Consider the following 18768-nt stretch of genomic DNA (forward strand, 5'->3'; position numbering starts at 1 on the left):
GTGGCCTCTGTAATATGTCAGTGTCAACACTTTGACACTGCCAGCCAGCATCGGCAGCTGGGATGGTTGGTAAGAAACCAGCTTGGAAACATTTCTGCTGTGTCACTTAACACAGTTTCCAGCATTACTTACCACTGGCTTCATAAAGGCACAGTGCCAACCTGTGCAGCCCCTGGAGTGGCTTTTACTCCCTATGCAGGTAGTAAAAGAGCCATTTTGCAGGAGTTTGTGGAGGGGAGAAGCACATTGAGGTGACTGATGGAGGACTGTATGAAATGGCCAGAGGGATTGCTGCTGGAAGCGCTACGCTTCAGTGACAGGGAATTAACTGAGCCAGCTGCAATGCTGTAAGCAAGCTGGACACAATCCCACCCTTGTGAAACACCTCTGAAGCAACCCAGCCTCCAGGAGTTCAGCCCAGGGCAGGAGGTGGCCCTGAGAGAGAGGAGGAGTGCAGGTTCATTAGTGATCTGACAGGCAGGTGAGCAGGCAGGCAAGGCACAGGGCTGCGGCAAGCAGCACGCAGAGTTCGGGGATTTAAAGCAAGAGGCAGAGAGCCCTGAAAGCTGCCAGGGCAAGGAGCAGCCCCGGCAGCAGGCCAAAAGACAGCCTGGTTAGTGCTTCAGTTCCTTAACCATTAAGCCACAGACCATGTAAAAACCAGTTTGGACTGCGGGAACTTTAATAAAGGGCAGGGACAAAATGAGGATGGAGATTTAAACACCTGCCGATCATTTAACGTCTGCTGCAGATGCAAAGCAGCCACAGAGACACTTCTGAGGCAGGGTCACCCCCCATGGGCGGTCTGTGAGGGGCCCTGGGGAGTCAGGGGGCTGTCAGGGGCATCCACTCTGGTTAGAGTCTCCTGGTTGGATGGTAACAAACAGGAGCTGACACTGTTCTGGGCGCTTGTATCCGCGCACGCCGCTGCCCGTCCCACAGGCATATGGACCCCGAGCGCCTGGCAGCAAATGGCAGCTGCAGAGGCTGGGGGTGGCAGAGCCCAGGAAATGCTGACACACAGGTGCAGCACCAGCACCTTGGGGGACGTGGCAATGCCAGCCTGCATCAAAGCCAGCAGCCTTGAGAAAGCCCTCGCAGCAAGGGAACATCACCCAGAATCCACCACAAGCATCAAGGCAAAGGGAACCTGCCCTATCAAAACAACTGCAGGGGGAAATGGTGTGGTTGGGCAGCAAGGCAGGTGGTCAGAGGAATGCCACTGTTCCAACAAAAAGGGTTTTTAGAGCAAGCAAGGAAATGCATAAACCTGAGAAGCTAACAGAATTCAGCCCCTGACTGTCAATCCTCAATCCACTCCCACGAAACACCTTCCACTTCCACCCACATCCCCATTACAGGGATTAAGAATTTCTCTTCCAAACATCCCAAGAAGGCTGTGAGGAAGCCTGAGAGCTCCAGGAGATCAAAAGCTAGGAGCAGTAGTCAGGAGACCAAGCCTGAGATGCATGAATACAGCTGCTCCTCTGCTGTGTGCCCCGTGGAAGGTCTTAGTTTCCACGTTGGACCCTCTCTTGACAAGGCACTCAGGAGGAAGCAGGTCAAGCAGCAGTGTCAGGAGACAGGGTTATGGAACAAATACTCGAGTGCTCATGCACTTGTAAAGACACTACTCCGCTTGTATTGGAGGAGGACAATCAGCAGGCTCAGGCAATGTTCATCTGGGGGCTCTGAAGACAAACCAGCTCTGCTGTGATGGGCAGTCTCCCACGTGGAGCTCCGTCAGCAGCGCAGGAACAGAAGGCGGCAAACGGAATGATTTTTTTAGAGGGCTTCAAAGGAGATCCAGGTAACTGCAGAACATTGAATGCGACACTTACACGGTGCTATCAGCAGCTGCTCGAAAGGAGGGAGATAGTAGGCACAGAAACACACCCAGAGTGCTTAGGGAAGGCACTGACGAGAGGACTAAGAATCGCAGGAGGTACAGAAGAGCTTTGAAAGGAGGAGCAATGAAACAGGCAAAGGCCCTGCAGTCAAGTGAGAGGTGACTGACTGAGCACACCACGGAAGCCTGCACGTTTACAGACAGCATGAACAAAGCCAGCAGGGGAAAAAAAGTAAAGCCCTTTCACCAGCCACTACATCTTGGGGCATCAAATGAAGCAAATAGGTGACACTGCAAAACTGAGCTGGTTCTTCACACAGAGCACAGTCGAGCTGTGAATTCTCCAGAGGTGCCACTAGTTTATGGTGGTTGGAAGGGCAACAAGGTGAAAGGAGAGAAACCAGTCAAGAAATCTTCAGTAGATAGCCCCTCTGATGGTGGAGCTCTCTGAGCTGCAAATCACTCATGGTTGGGAGAGTTCAGGAAAGGTGAGGCCACATCTGGAATACTGTGTCCAGGGCTGGGCTACCACATTCAAGAAAGACAGGGACTTGCTGGAGAGGGTACAGCAAAGGGCTGCAGAGATGCTGAGGGGACTGGAACATCTCTTTGATGAGGAAATACTGAGAGAATTGGGGCCTTTTTTGGCCTGGAGAAGACCAGACTGAGGGGGATCTCATCAATGCTGATCACTGTTTAAAGGGTGGGTGTCAGGAGGATGGGAGCAGGCTTTTTTCAGTAGTGCCCAGGGACAGGACGAGGGATCATGGGCACAAACTGGAACACAACAAGTTCCATCTAAACATGAGGAGGAACTTGCTGAATTTAAGGGTCCCAGAGCCCTGGAGCAGGCTGCTCACAGAGGTGGCAGAGTCTCCATCTCTGGAGACATTCAAAACCCAAGTGTCCCTCTGTGACCTTCTTTAGGTGAACCTGCCTTGGCAGAGGAGTTGGCCTGGATGACCTCCAGAGCTCCCTTCCAATCCCCGCCATCCTGTGATTCTGTGAGAGATCTTCAGGCTACAGGACTCCTCTGCTACTAATCTCCTATGCCTCTGCCATCACCAGGCCCTTGTCCAAACTCAACAGGGTCCTCCTTGTGCTAGGCCCTTCGTAAAAGGTTGCAGGCTGCAGGCTGATCTGCAGCACTGTGCACTGAGCATCCTCCTTCTCTGGTACTGTGCTGTTATCTAAACCACACACCTCCTTCATCACGCCTTTACTTGTGGATAATTGCTGCCATTCTGCAGCAGAAGCTGAACAATGAAACAAACACTTCATGATGCACAAATCTTTTTCTGAAGCACAAGTAATGTGAGGAGCAGCTGAGGGAGCAGGGCTTGTTCAGCTGGGAGGAAAGGAGGCAGAGGGGAGACCACCTGGCTCTCTACAGCTCCCTGAAATGAGGCTGGAGTGAGGTGGGCTCAGTCTCTTCAAGTGACAGGACAAGAGGAAGCAGCCTCAAGTTGCACCAGGGGAGGTTTAGGTTGGACATGAAGAACAAATTCTTCCCCAAAAAGGTTGTGTCAAGCCCTGGAAGAGGCTGCCCAGGGCAGTGGTGCAGTCCCTACCCCAGGAGGAATTGCAAACCTGTGTCAATGTGATGCTGAGGGCCATGGTTCCAAGGGAGTGGAACATCTCCCTTATGGGGAGAGCCTGAGGGAGCCGGGACTCTTTAGCTTGGAGAAGAGGAGCCTGAGGGGTGACCTCATTCCTCTTGATAAAGATGTGCAGGGTGAGTGCCCAGAGGCTGGAGCCAGACTCTGCTGGGTGATGCCCAATGCCAGCACAAGGGGCAGTGGTGGAAGCTGAGGCAGAGGAAGTTCCATGGAAACATGAGCAAGAATGATTTCACTGTGAGGGTGACAGAACACTGGAACAGGCTGCCCAGGGGGCTTGTGGAGTCTCCCTCTCTGGAGACATTCCAAACCTGCCTGGATGTGTTCCTGTGTGACCTGCTCTAGGTGATCCTGCTCTGGCAGGGGGGTTGGGTTGGATGATCTTTTGAGGTCCCTTCCAGCCCCTGGCATTCTGTGATGCTTTAGTGGTGACCTGGCAGTGCTGGGTTAATGGTTGGCCCTGAGGATTTCGAAGGTCTCTTCCAACCAAAACAATTCCACATGGTAGGAATCTGTGAGGGTGTTTGTGTGTACACACACACACAAGATACACTCAGGAGAACTCTTTTACATTCTGCTTCCTTTGCAGTTAGGAAGGGATACAAAGTAAGACAAACACCCCAATAACCCTGAACTGAAGCTGGTATAAATCACACTCATCATGAGTGTATCCAAGGGGACGCTCAGACCTCCAGCAGACTGAGCAGAGCTGTGGCAGTTAGATGGAAAAGATTCATCAAAGTTCACACAAACAGTGCTTATTGCTTTCATGTTTTTCTAACATCCCTTTGATAAAGCAGCCCAGAGAAACAACTGCTGGGTGCACTCGAGCAGCAGAAGTAGTCTCAAGCTACACCGTTTCCAGGGCATCACTGTGGGGGGCAACACACAGAAGGACAGAATGGCAGGGGGTGGAAGGGACCTCTGGAGATGATCCAGTCCAACCCCCCTGCAGAGTCACCTGGGGCAGGCCACACAGGAACACATCCAGGCAGGTTTTGAAAGTCCCCAGACAAGGAGACTCCGCAACCTCTCTGGGCAGCCTGCTCCAGGGCTCCAGCACCCTCACACCAAACAACTTTATGGGTTCCAGCTCATATCCATTGTTCCTTGTCCTGCCACAGGACACCATTGAGAGGAGCCTGGCACCTTCATCTTGGCACCCACCCCTCAGACATTCATAGACACTGATCAGATTGATTCTCAGCCTTCCCTTCTCCCAGCTAAACAGCCCCAGGTCTCTCAGTCTTCACAGCAGAGATGTTTCAGTCCCCCCAGTCATTCCTGTAGCCTCCACTGGACTCTCTCCAGCAGATTCCTTTCTCTCTTGAACTGGGGAGCCCAAAATTGGGCAGTTTTCCAGGTGTGGTCTCATCAGGGCAGACTGCTAGACACTTTTCTTGATGCACTCCAGGATGCCATTGGCCCTCTTGGCCACAAGGGCACATTGCTGTCCCATGGATAACTTGCTGTCCACCAGGACATGCTTGAGGGCAACTCTCTCACGTGTCAGCCTGCCACCCCCCTGGAAAAGAAGCATTCCCTGCTCGCTACCAAGCCCTTGAAAGCCTTCAGAGCAGCTCAGCAGTGGGCCAACACCATCAGCTGTCCCCTCAAAAGCAGAGCACCCATCTCCTTGAATGACCTATACAGGGGGTGGACACCACTTAGCTCCCGTGGCTTGACCCAATTCTGAGCCACAGCTGAAGGTGAAACACCCCAAAGCAGCTCCAGGCAGAGCAGCAGCCTGTTCTCTTGGAAACGTGCTGTTCACTGGTGGAGCCATGAACTTCAGCAGGCAATTGTCTCTAAATAGATTTCCCCCAAAATAGGCTCCTCACAGCTGTGTGATCTCACCCACCACTGCAAGGCCAGGCAGGCACGGAGCTGGCATCTGCAACCACCTTCTGTGTCTGTGCCCACTGCAAACTGACTCAGAACCCAGGGCAACACAGTACAACAGGTGTGTGACAGAGGGGGCCCACCACACAGACATGGCTTGGGTTTGTTTCTTTTTCATTCAGGACCTTAAGTTTTTGATCCCTACTCTGCCCTAGTGAGGCCAAAGATGGAGGACTGGGTCCAATTTTGGCTCCCCAGTTGAAGAGAGACAGGGAGCTGCTGGAGAGAGCCCAGCAGAGGCTACAAAGATGCTGAAGGGCCTGGAGCAGCTCTGCGAGGAGGAAAGGCTGAGAGCCCTGGGGGTGCTGAGCCTGCAGAAGAGCAGTCCCAGGGGGACTCAGCAAGAGATAAAAGGTGGGGAGCAAGAGGCTGGGGCCAGACTCTGCTCAGTGGTGCCCAGGCACAGCACAAGGGGCAATGGGCACAAACTGGCACTCAGGAGGTTCCCTCTGAAAAGGAGGAGAAAGTTGTTTGGTGTGAGGGTGCTGGAGGCCTGGAGCAGGCTGCCCAGGGAGGTTGTGGAGTCTCCTTGTGTGGAGAGCTTCCAACCCCCCCTGGGCACTGTGCTGCTGGGCAAGCTGCTGTGGGTGCCCTGCTGGAGCAGGGATGTTGGATGGATGATCTCCAGAGGTCCCTTCCAACCCACGCCGTGCTGGGATTTTGTGCTGTAGGTTTTCTAGCTGTGTGCACCTGGTACTTCTGACTCCACACATCCTCCTGTGCAATCTCTCTTTACAACTGGAATTTGAGTTGCCCAAGCTTGCTTGCACCAGCAAAATCAGCCCCTCAGTGTGTAGCAGTCATTTGGAACATTACTGCAGACACAATTCCTGTGGTTCTATCACCATGCCCTCTGAGCAGAGCAGAATTAGAGGGTGTGGAAAGAAGAAGGCCCCCCTCATTTACAGGTGACAGCAGCCAACAGGAGGTCTTATCAGTGGTGGTGCTAAAACAGATGACCTTGGCAAGCCCTCTGCAAATGGAATCCTTGCTCTGTTATAATGATCTTTTTATAATTTTCCTAAAACTGAGGCAGTTGAAAACACTCAGAGAACATTTCTGCACGAACAGTTTTGCTGCAATTAACTTGTGTGACTCTGGTTTGGTATTCATTTTGTTTACATAAGAAGAGTCTGAAGTGAACTGAGGGCTCATCTTTTGTGCTACTTCACGACTTGAACACAAACAGACTCCTTCCCCTGACTCACAGGTTCACAGATTGCACTGGGTGGGAAGGGACCCTCAAAGGTCATCTTGCCCAACCCCCCCGCAGTCAGCAGGGACACCTCCAGCTACAACAGACTGCCCAGGGGCACAGCAAGTCTCACACTGAATGTCTCCAGGGGCAGGGGCTGAACCACATCCCTGGGCAACCTGTTCCAGTATTTCATCACCCTCATTGTGCACAACTCCCTCTGATGTCCAACCTAAATCTTCCCTGCTCCAGTCTCAAACCATTGCCCCAGACTGTAGCCCCACAGGCCCTTCTAAATAGTCCTTCCCCAGCCTTCCTGTAGCTCCCTTCAGGTAGTTCTGACTCCCTGGAGCCTTCTCCTCTCCAGGCTGAACAGCTCCAACTCTCCCAGCCTGTCCCCATAGCAGAGGTGCTCCAGCTCTCTGATCTTGGTGGCCTCTGGACCTGCTCCAGCAGGTCCATGTCTCTCTTGTGTTGGGGGCCCCATAGCTGGATGCAGATGAGGTCTCAGCAGAGCTGAGGGGCAGGATCCCCTCTCTCCATCTGTGGCCACACTGCTTTGGATGCAGCCCAGGCTGCCATTTGTCTTCCAGGCTGTAAGTGCCCATTGCTGGCTCCTGTCTAGCTTCTCATCCAGCAGCACCCCCAAGTCCTTTTCTGCAGGGCTCCTCTCAATTTCATCACACTCCAGCCCAGACTGATATTGAGGATTGCCTCAACCTAGGTGCAGGACCTTGCACTTTGCCTTATTGAACCTCATGAGGTTCTCCTCATTCCACCTCTCCAGCCTGCCCAGGCTCCTCTGGATGGCATCTTGTCCTTCAGTCTCATCAGCTGCACCACTCAGCTTGCTATCATCTGCAGACTTGCTGAGAGTGCCTCAATCTCACTGTTGGTGTTAGAGATGAAGATATTGAACAGCACCGGTCCCAGTACAGACCCTGAGGGACACCACTTGTCACCCGTCTCCATCTGGACATCGAGCCCCTGACCCTTCAGATGCTATCATCCAACCAATTCCTTATGCACTGATGTTCTGGTGAGGTTTGTGTGCAGCAGCTAGCTGGTAGCTCATGGGTAGTTGAGGCAGCAACCCCCAAAGCTCGAGCCAGGAAGTGCCTCCCCTGTGCTGAAGGTGCTGTGGGTGCTGAGCCGTAAACACAGCCGTTGGAGCAGGCAGCGCAGGGAGGGTTCCAGGGTACCTGCCCAACGGAGCCGTCGCTGCCTTCACACTACAAAAATACCTCTCCTCCCCCTGCCAAAAGCTCCTGCTTTGCTTTCACACTTTGCTCAGCAGCAGAGGATGCTTGCCAGGTGAAGTGTACCAACAGCATTCCTTCTCCAAACCCCAGAAGACTCCCTGAGAGGTGCTGCAACCACCTGTTAGCAGGGATGAGCTCCGCTGGCAGAGGCTTGGCTGCTGAGGCGGGAGCCCTGCTTACCTGATACAGCCAGGAAGTCATCGATGGAAGTGATGTCATCCACAGCATCTGTCAGCACACGGACTTGCTTCTCCCACTGCTCCTTGAAGAGATCCATGTTCTCTTGGGCCAGCTTGCTTTGGGGTTTAGCAGCCAGAGCCAGGGCAGCATTGATGACCTGCAAAACACCCCTGGCTTTTAAAACACGCCCTTCAAGAAACAGTGACATTCCCCACCTTTATCACAGGGTACCTGTGGTTGGAAGACACCTTCAAGATCATCCAGTCCAGCCTCTGACCCAGCACTGCGAGCTTGACACTAAACCATGTCCCTGTGCACCGGGTCCACACGGTGTTTAAACAGTTCCAGGGGTGGTGACTCCAACACTGCCCTGGGCAGACCATTCCAGGGTTTGAGAACCCTTTCACTGAAGAAATATTTCCTGCTATGCTGCCTAAACCTTCCCTGCCACAGCTTGAAACCATTTCCTTTACTTACATCACTTGCCACCAGGGAGAAGAGGCTGTCCCACTCCTTGCTCCAACCCCCTCTCAAAGAACTCAAGAGCAGACCAAGGGAGTTCAATAAGTTTTCAGGAGCCTGATGTTTAAAACCAAAAGTGTTTGTTGTGTTGCTCCCACGCCTGCTTCCACACTTATTAGGGTTAGCCATCACAAGCAAAACACTTGGCAAGTATTCACAGGAGTGAGCTTCACCCTGCTTTAGCAGCTCCTGCTAAGAAGTTGTTGCTTTCTGAGAGCAGGTTGTGCTGTTAAGGATTTCAGACAGGATGACATTTAGTACATTGGAGACTCCATCTCCTAAGCTACTTGACAGAACCTGAGAAAAAAGGTCAAAAAAGGATTACCCTTGCAGAGTTGAAAGCAGAAGAGCTATGCAAATATAAAATTAAAGATGGATTTTGCCCTAATCATCCTTACCTTACTACAGCTTCACTCTCTACCTTGGCAGAAATTGTTACAGTGCCTTAGGATCTCTGTTACAGCTGTTAGAGAGTCAGATTAGCCAGGTGACAGGACAAGAGGATTCTGTTTGATGCTCCTCCTGAACATCCCTCTACTAATTTCCTTCAGACCCTGTTTTCACAGAGTCACAGATTCACAGAATGGTTCAGATTGGAAGGGACCTTAAAGATCATCCAGTTACAACCCCTCTGTCATGGGCAGGGACACCTCCCACCAGCCCAGGTTGCTCAAGGTCTCAGCCAGCCTGGCCTTCAACACCTCCAGGGAGGGGACATCCATAATCCCCCTGGGCAACCTCTTCCAGTGTCTCTCACTGGAAAGAATTTCTTCCTCATCTCCAGCCTCAGTCTCCCCTCTTCCAGCTCAAAGCCATTGTCCCTCATCCTGTCACTCCCAGCCCTTGTCAGAAGTCCCTCCCCAGCTCTCCTGTAGCCCCTTTCAGGCACTGGGAGGCTGCTCTCAGCTCTCCCCAGACACTTCTCTTCCCCTCAGCTCTCCCGGCCTGTCCCCACAGGAGAGGTTCTCCAGCCCTCTGATCATCTTTGAGGCCTCTTCTGAACCCACTCCAGCAGCTCCATGTCCCTCTTATGCTGGGGGCACCAGAAGTGGACACTGTGCAGCATGGGAGCTCTCAGCAAAGCAGAGGGGCAGAATCCCCTCCCTGTGCTGCTGCAAGATACCACAGAGAGGAGCTCAGCCCCAGTAAGGAGGCCCAGCCAGCACCCATGGTTGATACTGGAGGGACCATCAACCTCTTCCTGTCCAAGCAGGGGATCACCAGGCCCCCCAGCCTTTGTTACCACCACCACCATCACCTGGTGTGCACCATGGGGACTCACCAGTGATGAGAGAAGGATCCCTCAGCCCAGATGGGCTCATCATGGGGCTTCTGCCTTTCCCAGGGGGTGGGGTGGAGGTGGGGTGTGGTTAAAAAGGGGAGTGGGTGGGGCAGGCCAAGTGGCCTCATCTGGCGTGGGAAGAGACTCCAAGAGAGCCCAGGTGCTCTGGGATTTGAAGGGAAAAAGGGGGGAAATGGAGCAGGTTAGGGGCTTTTAGGGTGTCAGGTAACAATGGGACTGGGGGGAATGGGAAAAAATGTAGAAATGTGTAGATTGAGATTGGATGTTAGGAAGAAGTTGTTCCCCATGAGGGTGGTGAGAGACTGGCACAGGTTGCCCAGGGAGGTGGCAGCCTCATCCCTGGAGGTTTTAAGGGCATCCTGGATGCAGCTCTCAGCACCCTGCTGTGGTGTGAGGTGTCCCTGCCCATGGCAGGTGGGGTGGAACTGGCTGATCCTTGAGGTCTCTTCCAACCCTCACAATTCTGTGATTCTAAACCATTTTGCAGTTTAGGCTGGGTGTTAGCAAGAAATTCTTCCCAGAAAGAGAGATTGCCCATTGGAATGGGCTGCCCAGGGAGGTGGTGGAGTCACCATCCCTGGAAGTGTTTAAAATATGACTGGATGAAGCACTGGGTGCCATGGTTTAGTTGATGAGGTGGTGTTGGGTGATAGATTGGACTTGATGATCTTGAAGGTTTTTTTCCAGCCTGGTTAATTCTGTGATTCTGCTCTCCCTGCTTTGGATGCAGCCCAGCACAGTGCTGCCTGCTGGGCTACCAGTGACCATTGCTGGCTCATGGGGAGTTTGTCACCAGCTGACACCCCCAAGGCCTTCTCCAGGAGCTGCTCTCAAGCCACTCCTCGCCCAGCCTGGATTTGTGCTTATTTTACTCCTGATCCTTTTTTTTCCCCCCCCCCAAAGCAGAACAAATGCTACACACACTGCTGGGTGACAAAGTTTGTGCTGTATCAACTGACTGGGCAGGAAGAAAGCAATGTGAGAGCCTGCTCCTGTTCTTGCTGCACTGTGCTTCAGCAGAGCGACCTGGAAACGCACCAGGCATGAGAAACCACCCACAGTCAGACCAGCACAACAATCCCAACCCTGTTTCCAAGCACCTGGGAGTTAGAGCTGATTAACTTAACAAGTTCCAGGGTACAATTTTTCTCCTGTTCTTTAGGACCACATGAATTCCACAAAGCTGCTGAAGCAAACACGCCAGCACCAGATGGCCCTGGTCCCCCCAAATCCACTTCCCTCTACCTGCTTTGTTTTCCAGTGTCACAAAGCATTTTAAAGCCTATCTAAGTGGCTAAGGAGGGAAATGGTGCTGATGGCAAACACATCAGGATGGCACTGACTGAATCAGGCAGAAAGAGGCCGATTCACCCTAGGGATGCTAGAAGTTAGCACTGACTGAGGAAAATCCCCAGCAAAGCTCTGCTGCTCTTTCTCTCCACCCTCCCATCCTGGCTCTGGAGGTGGAGGCTGTGAGTCTGGGTCACGAATCACAAGCAGCTCCATGGGTTTGCCAGCACAGACAAATGTGAGCAACAATTTGGCATGAACAGCAACCTCCTCAAGAGACCTGCATGGATGGGACACTGCTTTGAACCCTGGCAGCAGCAACAGAGTCCTTGTCCTTCATGAAGAAGGTGAGGCCCTCTGCTGCTTCTCCTTTCTCAAACCAGCCACTGAAGACACATTTGGTGTGTAGGCAGCTGCAGTAATCAGGATGGCCCTTCAAAGAAGGATCCATGCTCTGCTACCCTCACTCACACTGCCTGCTAAGATCATGGATTTCAAGGCCTGCAAGTCCCCCCCCAAAAGCCTTGCAGCACCCACCAAAGTGATGTTTAAAACCAGAAAGAGAGGTTTTATGAAGGGAAATCTGTCCTCTGCCCAAGAGCCCTGCTTCTTAAATCTGCCATTTCATCTGCTGCACTCTGCTGAGACCCCACCCGCAGTGCTGGGGCCAGCTCTGGATTCCTCTGGACAAGAAGGACACAGACCCATTAGAGAGGGTTCAGAGGAGGCCACAAAGATGAACAGAGGGCTGGAAGCCCTCTGCTGTGAGGCCAGGCTGGGAGAGTTGGGGCTGTTCAGCCTGGAGAAGAAAAGACTCTGGTGAGGCCTTCTGGCGGCCCTTCAGTGCTTAAAAGGCTGATCAGGAAGCTAGGGACAGACTTTCGAGCAGGGCTTGGTGTGACAGGACAAGGGGGGATGGTTTGAACATAAATAGGGAGATTCAGACTGGAGAGAAGGAAGAAATGTTTACACTGATGGTGGTGAGACCCTGCCCCAGGTTTCCCAGAGAGGTGGGAGATGCCCCATCCCTGGATCCCTTCCAGGTCATGTTGTCTGGGGCTCTGAGCAGCCTGCTCTGGCTGGGGATATATTTGCTGACTGCAGGGGGGTTGAACCAGATGACCTTTAAAAGTTCCTTCTAACCCAAAGCATTTGATGAGTCTATCAAGTGCCTTGGAAATAAGGGTAAACCAGACAATGCCCCAGAAATCTGCTTCAGCTTTCATCCTGCTAGTAACTGCAAGCACTGAGGAGAGAGGATGGTGATACCAGGGGTCAGGACATTTTCTCCTGCTCTCTTCTAGCTGCCTTGGCTAATATCAGATATGAGAGCATCCTTTAAGCACTGAGACAGGTCAGCATTAAAGCTGAAGGAACATATGGCTCATGTACCTGCCTGATGTATGTCTGGACAGCAGCATCTGTCTGGACAATTAATCCTTGTCAACAGCACATGTTCAGCCCCAGATGCCTGCATTAAGCAACTCCTCACATGTAATGGAAGAGCTGTCATAGATAGAGGGCTCTGCATGTGCTCAAGAAACTCATAGAAGGCATCAGCACCAAATCTAAATGCAGGAGGCACAGGCTGCACCATCATCCTCCCAACAGGCAGCCTTCCAGCTGGACAAAAAAGCAGTTTCTTAATACATTACAGCAGCAGAAATGCATGGCTGAGGACAAGGTGTCTGAGGAGAAAGGCCAAGCAAGACCAGTCTGTGAGATCTGCCTTACAGACAGCTGTGTCCTGCCCTTGGAAAGCAGCCAGCAGTGCTGGAGATGTGGACAACCCAGTGAGGAAATGGAAGGCTATCAACTGTCACTGTGGAGATAAAGACAAAACCCCAGCTGAGGAAACCCATCCAGGCAGGTGTGTGCTGGGGAGCAGGCACAGCTCACCAGCCTTGTTTTCAGTAGCACATGTACAAAGTGGTCACCACATTCCACTTTGGCACCCTTCACTCTGCCCAGCCTAGCATTTATGTGGCATGTCCCACACCTCTGCTTGAGGGCATGTCCCAGGGGTTTACTGAGAACCCCCTGCTAATTATCCATTGAGTAAATGTGCTCCTACACAATGCCTGCTATCTGGCACCGAGTGATTGGTTTGTTTTCCAGCAGAGCCTGAGATGGACATGGCAAAAGGGAAGCTGGATCTCAAATTGTCTGTGTGGATGTGGGGCAGGCTGTGGATGTAGTCTACCTGGACTTCAGCAAGGCCTTTGACACTGTTCCCCATAGCAAACTCCTGGCCAAGCTGCCAGCCCACGGCTTGGACAGGTGCACTCTGGGCTGGATTAAGAACTGGCTGGAGAGCCGTGCCCAGAGAGTGGTGGTGAATGGTGCCACTGCCAGCTGGCAGCCAGGCACTAGTGGTGTGCCCCAGGGGTCAGTGTTGGGCCCAATCCTGTTCAACATCTTTATTGATGATCTGGACGAGGGCATTGAGTCCATCATCAGTATGCTGATGACACCAAGCTGGGGGCAGGAGTTGATTTGGGTAAGAGAGCTCTGCAGAGGGACCCTGACAGGTTGGACAGATGGGCACAGTCCAAGGGCATGAGATTTAAGAAGTCTAAGTGCTGGGTTCTACACATTGGCCACAAGAACCCCATGCAGTGCTACAGGCTGGGGTCAGAGTGGCTGGAGAGCAGCCAGGCAGAAAGGGACCTGGGAGTACTGGTTGATGGGAGGCTGCACATGAGCCTGCAGTGTGCCCAGGTGGCCAAGAGGGACAATGACATCCTAGACAGTATCAGGAACAGTGTGGCCAGCAGGAGCAGGGAGGTCATTCTGCCCTGTGCTCAGCACTGGTTAGGCCACACCTTGAGTCCTGTGTCCAGTTCTGGGCCCCTCACTTCAAGAAAGATGTTGAGTTGCTGGAAGGTGTCCAGAGAAGGGCAACAAAGCTGGGGAGGGGTTTGGAGCACAGCCCTGTGAGGAGAGGCTGAGGGAGCTGAGGGTGTTTAGCCTGAAGAGAAGGCTCAGGGGAGACCTTATTGCTGTCTGCAGCTACCTGAAAGGAGGTTGTAGCCAGGTGGGGGTTGGTCTCTCCTCCCAGGCAACAGAGCAAGAGGACACAGTCTCAAGCTCACCATGGGAGGTCTGAGCTGAGGTTAGGAAGAAACTCTTCACAGAAAGAGAGGTTGGCCATTGGCATGTGCTGCCCAGGGAGGTGTTAAGAGTCACCATCCCTGGAAGTGTTTAACACCAGACTGGATGAGGCACTCAGTGCCATGGTTTAGTTGCTTGGACGGTGTTGGGTGATAGGTTGGACTCAATGATCTCTGAGGTCTTTTCCAGCCTGGTTAATTCTGTGATTCTGGAGCAGGACTCTGATTCCTCCATATGATTAGCTCGGGGGGGGGGGGGGGGGGGGGGGGGGGGGCAGGGGGAGGGGAAGGGACTGATTAAAGCACACTAACTCTTCTCCAAAGACTCAAAGCACTGGGGAATTCATTTCAAACACGAGTAACCCTTACTGGAAGGAGATCTCTATGTATCTGTAGCTCAAAATAGAGGAAGAAGATCTCCAGCCTACCTGAAACGTAAAGCATTTGGCAATTTCAGGGCAACGCTCTGCATTCCAGAGCTTTTCCAACTGCTGCTGGAGCAGTGTGATCACAGTGACTCACTGAAGTGGTACAAAGGAGAGAAGGAAGCAGGGACATTCTGAGCCCATGCAGGAGGAAATGAAGCCTGGCAAGCAAACAGACTATTTTTATCGGTGCTTTGTTTCGTGCAGCAGTTGCGGCGCTCGACTCGGAGCCCAACGCTCCCCAACCTGCTGCCAGCAGGTTACTTGGAGCTGCCCTCCTCCACCTCCCAGCCTCCTGCAAGGGTCCAGATTCAAAATGCTTACAACTGATGTCACAAGTTGTCCCTCAAAACACAGGTTCACAGATTTACAGAATGGGTTGGGTTGGAGGAGACCTGAAAGATCATGCAGTTCCACCCCACTGCCGTGGGCAGGGACAGCTCCCCCAGCCCAGGCTGCTCAAGGCCTCATCTAACCTGGCCTTAAACACCTCCAGGGAGGGGGCATCCACAGCCTTCCTGGGCAACCTGTTCCAGTGTCTCACCACCCTCACTGGAAAGAATTTCTTCCTAATCTCAAGTCTCAAGCTCCCCTCCTCTAGCTCCAATCCATTTCCTCTCATCCTATCACTCCATGCCTTTGCAAAATGTCCCTCCCCAGCTCTCCCGCAGTCCCCTTCTGGACTGGAAGGCTGCTCTAAGTTCTCTCCAAGATCCTTCTCTTCTCCAGAATGATCAGCCCCAACTCTCCTGGCCTGTCCCCACAGGGGAAGTTCTCCAGCCCTCTGATCATCTTTGTGGCCTCCTCTGGACCTGCTTCTGCAGCTCCATGTCCCTCTCATGCTGGGGACCCCAAAACTGGATGCAGTGCTCCAGGTGGGGTCTGAGCAGAGCAGAGCAGAGGGGCAGAATCACCTCCCTCATCCTGCTCATCACACTGCTTTGGATGCAGCCCAGGATAAATCCTCTTCTTGTGTCTTTCATGAAGATCCATTTCTTGTTTTCTTCCCTCACTTCTGATTTTACAGCTACACCTTTGCAGGGTAGGACTCTCTAAGGTTATCCTACCTGAGTTAGAAGACTGTAGCTACTTTGCCCTCAAGCTCTCTTACAAAGCAGAGGTATTCCAGGACAGAAACCACCTTAACCTTAGGTATTCTTCTTGTGGGTAAATTAAAGTCACTGAGGCACCCCAAAAATCATTTTCTTTTGGAATCATAGAATTGTTTTAGTTGGAAAGGACCTTTAAGCATTTAATCATCCAGCCCAACCATTCCTTAACTCTACCAAGGCTGGGGCTAAACCATGGCCCTCAGCACCACACCTCTGCCTCTTTGAAACACCTCTAGGGATGGGGCTTCAGCCACCTTCTTGGGGAGCCTGTTCCAGTCTTTGAGAACCCTTCCAGTGAAGAAGTTTCTTCAAATATAGGCTTCATTTAGGATGGCTTCCAGCCTCACCTTTATAGCAACCAGCTGAAAGACTGACAGAGGCTAGAAGAAAGCTTTTATATGTCATGGTGTTCCCACAATGAAGTTTTGAACACTTGGCTGGCATGGCCATAGGAAAAACCATCACTTGGGAGAAGAGATCTATCACCTATTTATTTTGCACAGCAATTCCTAGGTGCTGGAGCTTAGTACACTCTCAGTGCAGACCATGCCTGCCAGCCACACAACTCCCCATTTCAATGGCTGTGAGCACTGCTTAATTCTTGCCTCACTCTTTTTGACAGAGGCTTTTAGCTCTTTACAGGAGAATGTTCTTCCTGCAGGTGCTTGAACTCTGCCATGTTCCCTGCAGGATTGGTTTTAGGCTGCTACTGTGCCACAAGAGAGAGAGGAGGTTTTCAGTTTCCAAAGCTCTAAACCAAACACCCAGTCCTCTCCCCTCTCCTCACTACACTATTTCTTTACAACCAAAATATCTGCACTTCCTAAATAACTCTCTTGTTTGTTTTTAAATAGAGATCCTGATTTACCAGTTTGCTGGTGGCATTTGGGTAATGAGTTGGAAAGTAGCACCATGGCCTTAAATTCCAGGATGCTTTGCATTTGGAGAATGAAAGCTAAACCAAACACCCAGCCACCAACTAGCAGCTCAGGGGTAGAGGAAAAAGGGGCATGCACAAACCAAGCCTCAGCTAAGACACACAATCAGTTTTGGTCTGGAGGATTTCAAAGGGAGCTCATCAAGCACACCACAGGATCAGGTCTGGTTTGGGAAGAAGATCTTAGATATTAGGAAGAAATTCTTTAGAGTGAGGGTGGGGAGACACAGGGAAGTTGTGGATGCCCCCTCCCTGGAGGTGTTCAAGGCCAGGCTGGATGAGGCCTTGAGCAACCTGGGCTGGTGGGAGGTGTCCCTGCCCATGGCAGGGGGTTGGAACTGGATGATCTTTAAGGTCCTGTCCAACCCACCCCATCCTATGAATCTGAGCATGTGCAGGCAGAGCAGAAGCAGTGATCTCAGCTTGGCCTTTTGGAGCAACCTCAGCACAAGGCTGGGTGGAAGAAGCCTCTTATTCCACCTGCCCAAAGCACTAACTGCACCAGGCAGTGCCCCTCAGTGACTCTGATTGCTGCCTCGCAGACACTCCTGTGACATGGAGGCTTGGTTGTAAGGTAGTAAGAAGCAAACCCACAACTCCCACATCAGAGCTTTCCAAATGCTCAGCAACTGAAGTCATGACTGTATCACCAAAGCTGCCACAGCAGCTGAGCCCAGCCAGGACTCAGCCCTTGCCCAGGTGGCTTTCAGAGCCCCTGGTTTTCTGTCCTAGAGCAAGCCCAGCCTGCTTACCAGCACTTTGTAGGGAGCTGCTCATCATTTAATTTTACATCTGCCAGATGCCAGTTACCTCCAGCTCATGTTCACCCTGCTCATGTCTCCTTCCCTGCTCCTAACTGCATTTCGCTCTGCGTGGGGAAAAAAGGTTCCCAAGCAGGACATCTCAGTCGCTTCCAGTTACATCCAAGCCCGGACGTGCACCCACATGTCTGCGTGTGCTCAGCCTCTGCCTACTCCCAGACAGCAAAAAGCACTCTGCAGGCTCTGCTGAGCTGAAATGCCTGCAAGCAAAACAGCCCAGGGATTGTTTTGCACTGTCACGAGCTATAACGGCAGTGACCAGCAAGTGTACAGAGGCACCACAAGAAGGAGGAGAAGTTTGCTTTGATAGCCGATACTTTGTTCCAGCGTATGAAAGGGAGTTTGAGCACTTCCTTTTCCTGCCAGATAGGCACCGAGTGACTGGGGGCACCTCTGCAGCGCTCCTGGATGATTTACTCTTGTTGTTAAAGTGCCACAACGACCCACAGATACGGTTACTGGCACAACGTGACCTTCCCCAGGTTAGCACCTACTGCTGGCAAGTTATGTGCTCTTTGCATATTATTCTGTCAAGTTCCCCACAGACAGAAAAGGCATTTCCACGTGTGGCTGAGGACTGGTATTGTAGTGCCAGCCAATGCAGAAGCTAGAAGGATCCTTGAATGGTTTAGGTTGAAAGGGACTTTTGACAATCATCCAGTTACAACACCCCTGCCATGGGCAGGGACACCTCCCACCAGCCCAGGGTGCTCAAGGCCTCAGCCAGCCTGGCCTTGAACACCATCAGGGAGGAGGCAGCCACAGCCTCCCTGGGCAACCTCTTCCAGTGTCTCCCCACCCTCACTGGAAAGAATTTCTTCCTCATCTCCAGCCTCAGTCTCCCCTCTTCCAGCTCAAAGCCATTGTCCCTCATCCTGTCACTCCCAGCCCTTGTCAGAAGCCCCTCCCCAGCTCTCCTGTAGCCCCTTTCAGGCACTGGGAGGCTGCTCTCCCCAGACACTTCTCTTTCCCTCAGCAATCCCAGCCTGTCCCCACAGGAGAGGTTCTCCAGCCCTCTGATCATCTTTGAGGCCTCTTCTGAACCCACTCCAGCAGCTCCATGTCCCTCTTATGCTGGGGGCACCAGAAGTGGGCACTGTGCAGCATGGGAGCTCTCAGCAAAGCAGAGGGGCAGAATCCCCTCCCTGTGCTGCTGCAAGATACCACAGAGAGGAGCTCAGCCCCAGTAAGGAGGCCCAGCCAGCACCCATGGTTGATACTGGAGGGACCATCAACGC

General features: G+C 52.4%; 1 protein-coding gene across 2 annotated transcripts in view; it reads right to left on the reverse strand.

Moving 5' to 3' along the window:
- CTNNA1 (catenin alpha 1) overlaps window positions 1–18768 on the reverse strand; it is a 162088-nt gene that overhangs the window by 22545 nt on the left and 120775 nt on the right. For both annotated transcript variants that reach the window (XM_054168576.1, XM_054168577.1), the window contains one exon: window positions 8008–8164. In XM_054168576.1, the coding sequence (XP_054024551.1) occupies window positions 8008–8164 (157 nt within the window). The remainder of the gene's footprint in view (window positions 1–8007; window positions 8165–18768) is intronic.

This window comes from Dryobates pubescens, chromosome 16 (genome assembly GCF_014839835.1).
Source record: "Dryobates pubescens isolate bDryPub1 chromosome 16, bDryPub1.pri, whole genome shotgun sequence".
Classification (NCBI taxonomy): domain Eukaryota; kingdom Metazoa; phylum Chordata; class Aves; order Piciformes; family Picidae; genus Dryobates; species Dryobates pubescens.